Source organism: Pristis pectinata, chromosome 5, assembly GCF_009764475.1.
Source record: "Pristis pectinata isolate sPriPec2 chromosome 5, sPriPec2.1.pri, whole genome shotgun sequence".
Classification (NCBI taxonomy): Eukaryota; Metazoa; Chordata; class Chondrichthyes; order Rhinopristiformes; family Pristidae; genus Pristis; species Pristis pectinata.
Window position 1 is genome coordinate 80,807,968 of NC_067409.1, and position 12,071 is coordinate 80,820,038.

Consider the following 12,071-nt stretch of genomic DNA (forward strand, 5'->3'; position numbering starts at 1 on the left):
TGGTGGCCTATAACATGGCTTATTACTGCCTATTGGAGGTATCATAGCAAATTTTGGTGTGCGAATGATGTCATAAAACAGCAGGAGGAACTCCATACTAAGATTTACCTTTCAGAAATTGTACACTATCCATAGTCCTTCACCACTGCCACAGTTCATTCTTCTTCAGCAGTTGATGCAGTGGTGTCCATACTGTTGCACAGTCCAACAGAAACTTGGCACAATATCGGATCCTGCAAGAAAAAGATCAGAATTCAGTGATGCCCTCAGTTTTACTGGCCTTCACTAAGCTTGCTCTTTTTTCAGTTGTCGACAATTTGCATCCACTCTCAGGATCCAAAAAAGTATTTTTTTTCCTGCACAAAAGCACATTCATTCTTTTGAAGCTTAATATTGTGTTCATGAAACCTTCAAAATACCTCTTCAGGTATTCAGAGATTTTCCACCTATGTGGCAGTTGCAATCAAAATGGTTGCATGGACAGTCTTGTGTGAGGTGATGATGGCATTATATGATGCAGCTTGATATATGAATAATGCCCCTTATGGGTGTTAATTATTCAGTAATGATGGCTTACTTTATCCACGTTCACTTGTCCAACTTGATAATGAGCTTGGCATCCTTGAATTCAGATTGTGTGACGTGAGCATGGGGTAGTGTTCATTGTTCACGGTGTGACTGAGGATTACCTTATAGTCCCTACAAAAGCCTGGCAGTCTTGTCTGCTTTTGATGATATAACAGCGGGCAGTTTTGATTAATGCACTGTTTCATTTCAGAGGCTCAACTCCTCTTGCGTTTTACCAAGCTAGGCTTACAGGACACTGGCTGGATATTTGACTTAATACATAAGCAACCATTGTGCCCCTGATGCCATTATTGATATCTTTAAACAGATGGTTGTAGAGTAGTCACACTGAAAATATTTCTTCCAATCCACTTTTAATCCTTTGAGTCAATTTTTTCTTAATGGGGTTAGTGTGTATCTTGTACTCAGCCATCCTGATTGGTCGCCTCCATCTTTGATGATTATGAGAAATCACAGTCACATGTGACCTAAGGTTTTTAGTGTTTCACCAGAATATCTCTTCTGATTCGGTGTGCTTTTTTGTTAACGTTACTTCGTATACATATCTCTTCCCACAGTCTAAAACAGTTATTGATTTTCCTATCAATATATCATTAACTTTTAATTCACTTTTAAAATCCCTGCATTTTTCATAATTGTCAAAAATGGAATATCTGCCATTTAAACTTTGCACTTCATACTACTCATCAGTTTCAATATTGTACAAGCCTCTATTTTGTGTATTTCATGTTATAAATGTGGCTCTAACATTGAGAAGTGATTTGGCTGGCATTATTTTGACTTCCATTCCTCAAATGGAAGCTATTTGTCTTCTTTGCAGTTGAAGTATTTCACTATCCTAAGTTGCCAGAATTGTGACAGATGATCTCACTCATATTAGGGTTAGTATCAGAACTCTGACTTTACTACTGCAGTTTGCCTATATACCACATAATTCTTTAGCATTTTTGGAAGTCCTCACTGTTGATATAATAATTTTACATGCGCACACAGTTCAATGATCTCTCCTGATGCTAACTCCATGTCAGAAAGTTGCTGATCAAATAATGGCCCAGTACAGAACAGTTCACCATCCATGTTTGTCACTTGGCACTTGCTTACTCTGTTCTTACCCCAAGTGGGTGGTTTAGCCCAAATGTTCTCACGAGACTGGCTCTGACCTGATTAGTGAGGCCCTGAGCAGCACAGGACTTTTCCAGTTGTCGGACCCAAAAAAGTGCTGTATAGCCAGTTCAGCCACTTTCTCAGCCCTTGATATTTGTCAACATTCAAACTTTTTGAGAGCTATTAAACATACCTTCCATGGATCTAGGTCATTGTTAGTACTCCCAGCTTGCCTACCTGCTAAATCTTCTCTCAGCTTCCTCGGTGATGCTGGTTCTGAGCAGTTTCATGTGGGACTGCTACCTTTTTTGGTGAAAATTTTGAGCTACTGTAAGAAGGAACCATTGAAGACCCAAAATGTGACCTTAAGTACTGTTTTGAGGGGTGGTGATTAAGGTCATCTATTGAACAATTCAAGTACAAAAAAAATCACAATGACTTCAGAATTGTATTGCTGAGGAAATTGCTGTGTTTAAATGTATTTCTCCATGACAAACAGTTCTTATCTATAACTGTATTTTTCACAGTTTCTTATAGCCAGATAATTTAAATTGATTTGCTCTCAAATGTCATTTTGATCTTCATTTCAATGAGCATCTCTCAAGATAAAGGATTTTCTAAAATGTACATCTTGAATGTCATTTTGTCCATTTAAGAGAAAAGATTTATTTGATGTGATGCTGATGGATGTTTTTTTTCTTTTTCTGCAGGAAATGGCAAAAATCCTCCTTCATCCTCGGGTGTATTCCTTTCTTCATGTGCCAGTTCAAACTGGATCAGATAGTGTGCTCATGGACATGAAAAGAGAATACTGCATAGCAGACTTTAAACGAGTGGCAGATTTCTTGAAGGAAAGGTAAGTAACTTCCCAGCTAATTTTCAACTGCAGTACTTCAAAGTATAGGTTCTATATATCACCTTTACATTCGGATTTTATAAAGATTAAGTAACCTGAATAAGAATGATTAATGTGGTTTTTAACCACTCCTTGGCATAATTCTGTGCCTTTGCATGATCCCCATTGTATTTTAAATCTTGTTTAAATACTACAGTGCCCACTATTTGGAATGACTAAGCTGTATTGTATATTTGAAGTTCACTGTTCAGCTGCTGTTTCTTTTCCTGTGGTTTCTCTCCAGCTGGTCCTTCTTAATTAGTATCTGAAATGCTTCCAAGTGAACATAGTGAATCAACAATTTTTTACAGTGTATTTTTAGTTCTCAGCAGACAGGCCATCCCTGGGTTGTAAATGCTCAACTTATGGATGCCTGTATATACGTATGAACTCCCGTAATATTATTGTTCAAAAGTCTGACATGTGCATATGTTTGTTCCTACTAATGGCAGAACTAGTTTCCTCTCTCTCTCTCTCTCCACTTGTATTAAATAATTCTTTCTTACCATTATTATGTGCTTTTGATGCCATTCAATACCATACTGTGGAAGTACAGTTACCATATCAAGTGATTTTTGTGTATTTTCTGATTTACCAAATCAACATGGATGTCTGTAAAAATGGAACTCATTTGTTACCTGTAGACAGCCTGTAATACTTATGTGGTTACTACCTTCAGCCATTGATAATAGTGTCTATTTATTTATGCCATCTAAACAATTCACGGTTTTAAAAATATCATTTTAAACACTCCTGTAAACCTTCTCTGCTCATAAGGGAACATTACTATCCCAGTCTATCGACATAATCATTCTATTTCATTCCCAGAGCTATTGCATTCAATCTTCTCTGTACTTTTTCCAAAGCTGTCACATTCTGTCTAAAGTGTGATCTCCAGAATTGGACCAAAAGATTCCATCTGGGACAGAACTTTTATTTCATATAGAGTTAGCATAACTCATTGCCTTCATATTCTGTACTTTTATTTATGATGCCCGATTCTTTATTAGCAGCTTTGTTAACTTGTTCTGAGATCTTCAAAGATTTGTACAGGTAAACCTCACCTAATCAACACTCACTCGCTACCCACCATCTCTTTCTCTCTCACCTTCTATCTCTCACTCTCACTCTACCTCCATCCTCATCCCCATCCACCCTTGTACCAAATTATCTACTATACCTTGATCCAATTCCACCTCATTTGGCTGAAAACCTCATACTTCCCTTTTGTCACCTGTAAACCTGACTGTTCAAAAGGCTCTCTGCGTTAGCCTCACGCCTTCTTTGCTTCATACACATGAAGTTATCCAAAGTTCTGCTGCCCTATTCTAACTTGCACCAAATTTCCTTTGCTCACCAATTTGCATTGGTAGCCATACTTCAGTTTTTAAATTTTCATGATTGTTTCCAAATCTCTCCATGGCTTCATTTCTCTCCATCTCTTTAACCTGCTTCCTTCTTAGAACATTTAAGAATGTTGCGGTCCTGCAGGTCTGCTTCTTTACACATTCCCCATATAGTCACCCCACTACTGGGGTGTCCAAATCCTAAGCACGAGAACCAAGGTGTATCAGTAGCTCCCTTTCTTTAAAATGTGTTTAATCAGCTTTTGATCACATTCTTAGGTAGCTTGTTGTCAAATTTTCTTAATACCTCTTTAGGATGTTTTCTGTAAAAGGTGCAAATTAAATGCAAATTATTGATGTTAAGTTACACTTCGAAATCTTTCGCAAGTTGTTTGGTAATTAAAATAAGAATCTATTCACCTGAATCCCATTTCTGTTACTTAATCAAAGAATTTAATCAAGTTAAACAAATTATATTTGTCTTTAATTAATCCATGCTGTCTGTCATTTATTTTTCTAAGAGGTAATTAATTTTATCCCTGCTTACTATCTCTTGAAGTTTTCTTACCATGGATATGTTTGAATGGTTTAGCAATTGCTGGATTTATTCTTCTCATTTTTGAAAAGGGATGTAACATTTGGATTGTTTCTGACACTGTAGCACTAAGGAGGATTGGAAGATTATGGCCAGAGCATCTGTTGTCTCTGTCCTTCACTCAGAAACCTCAGTTGCATCCCATCTGGACTAAGTGATTTCTCTTCTTTTGAGCTTCACCAACCTTTTCATTATCACCTTATCTGTTCTGATCCTATCAAATTTCTCTACGTCTCATCCTTTGCTGTGACAATGGCAGGCGTCTTCTTCCTCTCAGAAAATAGATGCATAATTTTAACTTAGTACATCAGCTATGCCTTCTTTTCCACAAGACCTCCTCTCTGGTCCCCTGTTGCTTCCCTTTTACCTAGTAAATGCTTCTAAAATCTTTGTTTCCTCTTACTGTGCTTATATTTTTATTTTTGTATAGAAAATATATATTTTGTGTATGTGTGTGTATATATATATATAGTGTGTGTGTATATATATATATATATATATACACACACACACACACACACACACACACACACACACACACAGTGGCATGCAAAAGTTTGGGCACCCTGGTCAAAATTTCTGTTACTGTGAATAGTTAAGTGAGTAGAAGATGAACTGATCTCCAAAAGTCATAAAGTTAAAGATGAAACATTCTTTTCAACATTTTAAGCAAGATTAGTGTATTATTTTTGTTTTGTACAATTTTAGAGTGGAAAAAGGAAAGGAGCACCATGCAAAAGTTTGGGCACCCCAAGAGATTTGAGCTCTCAGATAACTTTCACCAAGGTCTCAGACCTTCATTAGCTTGTTAGGGCTATGGCTTGTTCACAGTCATCCTTAGGAAAGGCCAGGTGATGCACATGTCAAAGCTTTATAAATACCCTGACTCCTCAAACCTTGTCCCAACAATCACCAGCCATGGGCTCCTCTAAGCAGCTGCCTAGCACTCTGAAAATTAAAATAAATGATGTCCACAAAGCAGGAGAAGGCTATAAGATGATACCAAAGCGTTTTCAGGTAGCCGTTTCCTCAGTTTGTAATGTAATTAAGAAATGGCAGTTAACAGGAATGGTGGAGGTCAAGTTGAGGTCTTTAAGACCAAGAAAACTTTCCGAGAGAACTGCTGATAGGATTGCTAGAAAGGCAAATCAAAACCCCTGTTTGACTGCAAAAGACCTTCAGGAAGATTTAGCAGACTCTGGAGTGGTGGTGTACTGTTCTACTGTGCAGCGACACCTGCACAAATATGACCTTCATGGAAGAGTCATCAGAAGAAAACCTTTCCTGCATCCTCACCACAAAATTCAGCGTCAGAAGCTTGCAAAGGAACATCTAAGCAAGCCTGATGCAATTTGGAAACAAGTCCTGTGGACTGATGAAGTTAAAATAGAACTTCTTGGCTGCAATGAACAAAGGTATGTTTGGAGAAAAAAGGGCGCAGAATTTCATAAAAAGAACACCTCTCCAACCATTAAGCACGGGGGTGGATCGATCATGCGTTGGGCTTGTGTTGCAGCCAGTGGCACGGGGAACATTTCACTGGTAGAGGGAAGAATGAATTCAATTAAATACCAGCAAATTCTAGAAGCAAACATCACACCATCTGTAAAAAAGCTGAAGGTGAAATGAGGATGGCTTCTACAACAGGATAACGCTCCTAAACACACCTCAAAATCCACAATGGACTACCTCAAGGGGCACAAGCTGAAGGTTTTGCCATGGCCCTCACAGTCCCCAACCTAAACATCATCGAAGATCTGTGGATAGACCTCAAAAGATCAGTGCATGCAAGACGGCCCAAGAATCTCACAGAACTAGAAGCCTTTTGCAAGGAAGAATGGGCGAAAATCCCCCAAACAAGAATTGAAAGACTCTTAGCTGGCGACAGAAAGTGTTTACAAGCTGTGATACTTGCCAAAGGGGGTGTTACTAAGTACTGACCACGCAGGGTGCCCAAACTTTTGCTTCGGGCCCTTTTCCTTTTTTGTTATTTTGAAATTGTAAAAGGTGGAAATAAAAAATTAATCTTGCTTAAAATATTAAAGAAATGTGTCATCTTTAACTTTATGCCTTTTGGAAATCAGGTCATCTTTTACTCGCTTAGCTATTCACAGTAACAGAAATTTTGACCAGGGGTGCCCAAACCTTTGCATGTCACTGTGTGTGTATAATTCAAATGTGCAAACTGTAAATCACAGGTATGCTTGAGACTAAACAGGACTGCAGCGTAGAGTATCGAAATTCCTTGTGCAATAACTCCAGTCTCAGTGAATCCACTTTCTATTTGCATTGTCTATTTTGGTTTAAAGCAAACCTTCATTTTAATTTAAAAGAGAATTTGAAAGACTAAGCAAAGAATGCTTCAAATAATTGACAACATAATTTAAGTCACATCTTATTAAATGGTAGGTGACATTTCATTTTCTGTTTAATGGAAAGTCTCTCAATTTAGATTGTTTCCTGCTTTTAAAATATCAGTATCAGATCCAAGCTGCAGACTTTATATTTGAGCACATTATTGATATAGAGTGAAGTTGGAATTTGGATAACCTAAGAAAAACTCAATTTAAATGCAAGTTATTTTTTCTTCTTATTTCCTTCATTTTATGCTAGGTGGCACAATTGGATTTGGATTCTGTGGGACAGTAGATTGATTTTGATTTCGGTCCTCTTTTGAACTTCATTTTTTTCCCCCGTTTCCTCCCCACTTAACCTACAGTGAGGGAGGATAACCTTTTGCTTGATCGTTGAAATATAGGAGAGGATTAATTCAGTATTCATATGTGAATTGTAAGATAACCCTGTGCAATAATAATATCAATATAATGCATCCCTAGAATGTGTGCATCGACATGCATTTTAAAATAAATAGAAGGTCCTAATTTGGCCTTGGATGTGAACTTACTTCACAGAAGTTGCTGCTGAATGAAAGAAGGATAAATTAGGAGGGTTGTCTAAAGGTTTTGTTCAACATATAGGTTTTAGGGAGGAGAGAAGTGTGGAGAGTAAGAAGAATTTAAGTGGGAATTCTGAAGCTTAGGGCCTAGAAAGCTAAAAATCGGCCTAGGAGTGATGATGTAAAAGTAGCCAGAGTTTGAAGATTGTGAGACATGGTGAGGTAAAGATACTAGAGAACAGTGAAGCCATTAAGAGGTTTTGAAATGAGTAAGAGAACAATGGTGGTTCTACTGGGTGAGAGCACTGGAATGAAGAGCGTAGAAGCTGGTCCTGGGATCTGAGAAGCAGGATAAAGAAACAGAAGGTTTGGATGCATCATGTTAGATTGTTGACATCTGATGCAACTTGACAGGGAGAGTAACGTCTGATCCTTAGACATTGGAAGGCTGGAGTATTGAATCTGGGAGTGTTGTTGGATTAGAGGGGTAGCTCACAGAATGCTGGAGAACAGATATTGTCAACCATGATCCAACCTGCATTCCGAGGGAACTTGCCATTTCTGGTACTTGCTTAGTGTTTAGTCCAGAACAAAGATCAAGAGTAGAGACTAGATGTAATTTAGTAGCAAGGAATGGCTATCCATCCACTGAGTGGGGTAGTTAAGATTGTATAGCTGATAGCAACAGAAACAGGGAACCAATAAAAAGTTGGGTTACATGAAATGTTCAGTTTTTGCGAGCCCAAGCCAAAGAAGTTGTTATATGCAGGGCCACCTGCAGTTGAAAGATGTTATTCAGGAAAAGCTCCTGAAAAGAGTGAGTCATGTGTAAAGAATGAGTCAATGAAAGTAAATATAAAATATGGAATAAACATAGTTAGTTGCAGCATAAAAGTGCCAGAAAGACAGAGCTTCATCAGCTGTCAAAGCCTCTGAAGTTTTATTTGAACCTTTTTAAATGTCTCTGATATTTAGGGAACTTCAACACCAATTAAAATCGCTGTGCATAATTTTTAAAAAGTTGATTGAAAACATCAAGCCATTAAACATAAATCCATTAAAATGAAGTAGAATAAGTGAAAAATAAATAACTGAACTTTTCCCCTCCTCACCTGCTGGTCAGGAGCCCTATTCAAATGAATGGTGACCTTGACTCCTGACATCCACCGTTCAGCCTGGCCTGGACCTATAGCTGGTTAACTGTTCCACAATGCACTTGCCTCTGAGAACCTTGGTACTTGGACCTGTCAACCACAGTTGGCACAAGTCAGCCCTGTGTTGAAATTAACATTCCATTCCATTTTTAATCCAGAACTAAAATAGTTGGGGTTTGTTTTGCAAGTTAATGAAGTAGTTACTTTGAAAGTTGAAGTAAATTAAGATTGTTGCCTGGAAATTCTATTGTATAATGTATGCATTGCACAGTTGAATTCATAAGAAAAAATTGAAGTCGATGACTTACTACTCCATTGATTGTCAAGTCTATGATTTTCCACTTAGGTCCTCCCTGTATATAATTTCCTAGCACAAGATGCAATCCTAAATGGATACCACTTCCTTCATTTTTATTTACACACAAGTGCTCACGGACGGCTTGAGACTCTGGTGCAGAAACATGCCCCCACAAGACATATGATATGCTTTTGTGATATCTCAAAAGGGATCTGCCTAGGAACGTCTGGCCTTTAAAGAACCATTGATGGGAATTGACTTAAGCTTTCCTTTTAGTAAAAAAAACTTATTCCCCTGACCCACACCCCACAACACAGCTGCTTTTCTCTGCTCATTCTGTAAATAGAGAGCAAAGACTTGGAGTTGGTTAAGCTGATCTGTTTTGCATGATGCCTTGGATCTTGTGTATAATAGAATTTTGCAGCAGCAGGACTTCAGTCTTAATGTGCCTTCTCTGACTCCAGAGAATTTCTATACCTGTGTGTGAAAGAATGATTACCTACATAAAAAAGCCAAGACTGGGTCTGAGACTTAACATTTTATTGCACAGAATATGTGCCTAAGGAATCCCAGTGGAACTCTATTATACATTTACATTGTGGAAAGTACTGTAAGTAGTTTGAATGAGTCTGTCTACTGAAATACAACTTGTCCACCATGGGAAGAAGTTTATTCTTCTCAAAATACATTTTGGTTTGGAGTCATCCTGGTTTGGCTAACTCTATTGGACTTTCTTTGAATACTTGAAGTACTTCAATTACTGAGTTTTGTGCACTACATCATTTATTAAAGGCAAGGTGTAATTCTTTTGTTTATCAGTGCTGCTCTGAGCTCCACTTGGAAGCACCAGAAGATTTTTTAATCTTCTGATTTGATCATCATTCACTCCTCCTGTGAACAATAACTAATTACAGTGTGACAATGATTGGGTGATAATATTTTGCAGTCAATGTAAAATTAGATATTGTTGGAAATACTCAGGAGATCAGCAGCATCTATGATAAGAAAGAGACCTGTTTTCTTTTGCTTTCTATACTCTTCAGAGCTTTTCTCTTCTAAGAAAGCCTGATAAAATTATTCAAACCATTCAAATATGTATTTATGGAACAAAGAGGTTAGACTTAAATGTTTAGTTAGGTGATAATTTTGACACTTTCAGATTTACAGCAGGTTTAATGTTTCAAATGCACTTGTAATGATTTCTCAAGGATCCTTGTGGTCTTTAACAGTGTTGCTTGCTGTTTTCCTGAATCTTCAGAAAGAAATCCTTGCTGAGGTTCAGTAATTTACACTAACCACACATCAATATCCCAACCATCTTTTTAGAGACCATTTTAGTTACACATGTGTTTGCTATAGCTCAATTAGAAGCAATCTTGCCTCTGCATCAGATGTTTGTGGGTTCAAGTCCCACTCCAGACTTTGTAGTACTGAGGGAGTGACTTATTGTCAGTACAGCACAGGGATGTCATATTGTAGATGAAATGTTAAACTGAGATTGTATCTGATGGCAGAAGATCTCATGGCATAATTCTGTAGAGCAGGCTACTTCTCACGATTTATCTTTCAATTGGTACAATATCTGGCATTTATCACTTTGATGTTCGTGGGATCTTGCCTGTGCAAATTGGCTGACATATCGCAATAATATGTTGAGTACTTAGTTTTTTTATTTGTTCATTGAATGTGGGAGCCACTGGTAAGGCCAGAATTTATTGCCCATCGCTAATTATCCCTTAGAAGTAGTTGCCAATTTATGAACTGCTACAGGCAGATGAAGATACCCCACTAGTGTAAAGATGGAAGCTGCAGGACTTGGAGTCAGTGACAACAAAGGAATGCTAATATATCAAGTCAGGGTAGGTATGTGCCTTGTAAATTTTGGTATACCTATCTGCTTGTTGCCTTTGTCCACCAGAGTAGGAGCATCGTGGGTTACTTAGGTTTAAGGCACTGAGGGACACTTGAAGACGTGAAAGGCTGTATTGTGGAAGATCGTGGCTGTCACGTGACAACCCTACCTGGTCGGATGACAGCACTGCCCCTACCTGGTCAGAAGACACACCACTGCCAATCAAGGTTTGGCCCCGGCCCACCCATCAGCACACACCTGGCCATTGGCTTTTTTAAAATACCTGGGCTGGACCTTTCAGCACTATAAAGAGTGCCACATGTGCTTGGCTCGGTCTCTTTGTCTCCGAGGGATTCACCCTGCTTCGCTCCAGACCAAGCACTGTGAAACGGTGCTGGAGAAATCATTGGTGAGGTGTGCATTGTTTAAGGGTTGGGAGTATTCTAGTTAGTATCCCGGGTAGCATAGAACCGTGCCTGCACTGAGTCAAGGGGTGACAGGTATCGTATTGTTTTTCCTTGATTGTCTGTACCTAGTTCGTTTTGTGTGTGTGTGTGTGTGTGTGTGTGTGTATTCTGTGATTTTCCCACGCTCGCTATAAACTGTACACCTGTGTGTGTGTTGTTCCCGTTACCCTTTCCCCGCGTTTGTCTTTTGTAAATAAATCATTTATCTCTAAGACTGTGTTCAGAGTCCTTGCCTCTGAGACCTCGAACCTGTTTCACAACATTTGGCGCAGTGAGCAGGGTCTCAAAAGGTCTTGGCTGAACACAGACGCGGGGAGGGATGTTCTGGAATAGGGGCAAGAAAACCAGTGCAGGCACCGAGGATAGGATTCCCGGGTGGACCAACGTGAGCAAGGGATTTGGGAGCTTGGACGGCATGCTGGCAGACCACGATAAACCAGTGGACTGGGCCGAGCAGTTAGACCCCCCTGGTGAGAAAATGGGGCACCACGTGGTTGCCCTCCTCCAGAGGTCGGGGTTCCCCAAGGCTAAGGGGAGTCAAAGGGGTGCCTTCTGGCTGTTTGCGTCCCTCCTGAGACACCAGGTCAGGATTACTGGCCAGATACAGGATATGTGTCTCCAAGAAGACAAGGAGATAGAGGTGCTCCTTGTCTTTTTGGAAACACATATCCTGTATCTGGCTGCTGGGTGCTGCAGGAAGCAGTCCAGGCTGCCCAGACCCGAGCCAACGACTTTAAGGCCAAAGATACCGAGGTAACTGGCAGGCTGATCCAAATGCAGTGGGCACAGGCAGCCTGCTGATCTGGCTGGCAGCCGGACCCACTCAAAATTCGAGCCCTGGTCCAGTGCGGCGACAAGCTGGATGCATGGCTGGGG

At 39.4% G+C, this 12,071-nt stretch overlaps 1 protein-coding gene across 1 annotated transcript in view; it reads left to right on the forward strand.

Annotated features, from left to right (window-relative positions):
• cdkal1 (CDK5 regulatory subunit associated protein 1-like 1) overlaps positions 1-12,071 on the forward strand; it is a gene marked incomplete at its 5' end in the record, with an annotated part of 448,677 nt that overhangs the window by 243,766 nt on the left and 192,840 nt on the right. Inside the window, one exon of the mRNA XM_052016953.1 lies at positions 2,403-2,548. Within this exon, the coding sequence (XP_051872913.1) occupies positions 2,403-2,548 (146 nt within the window). The remainder of the gene's footprint in view (positions 1-2,402; positions 2,549-12,071) is intronic.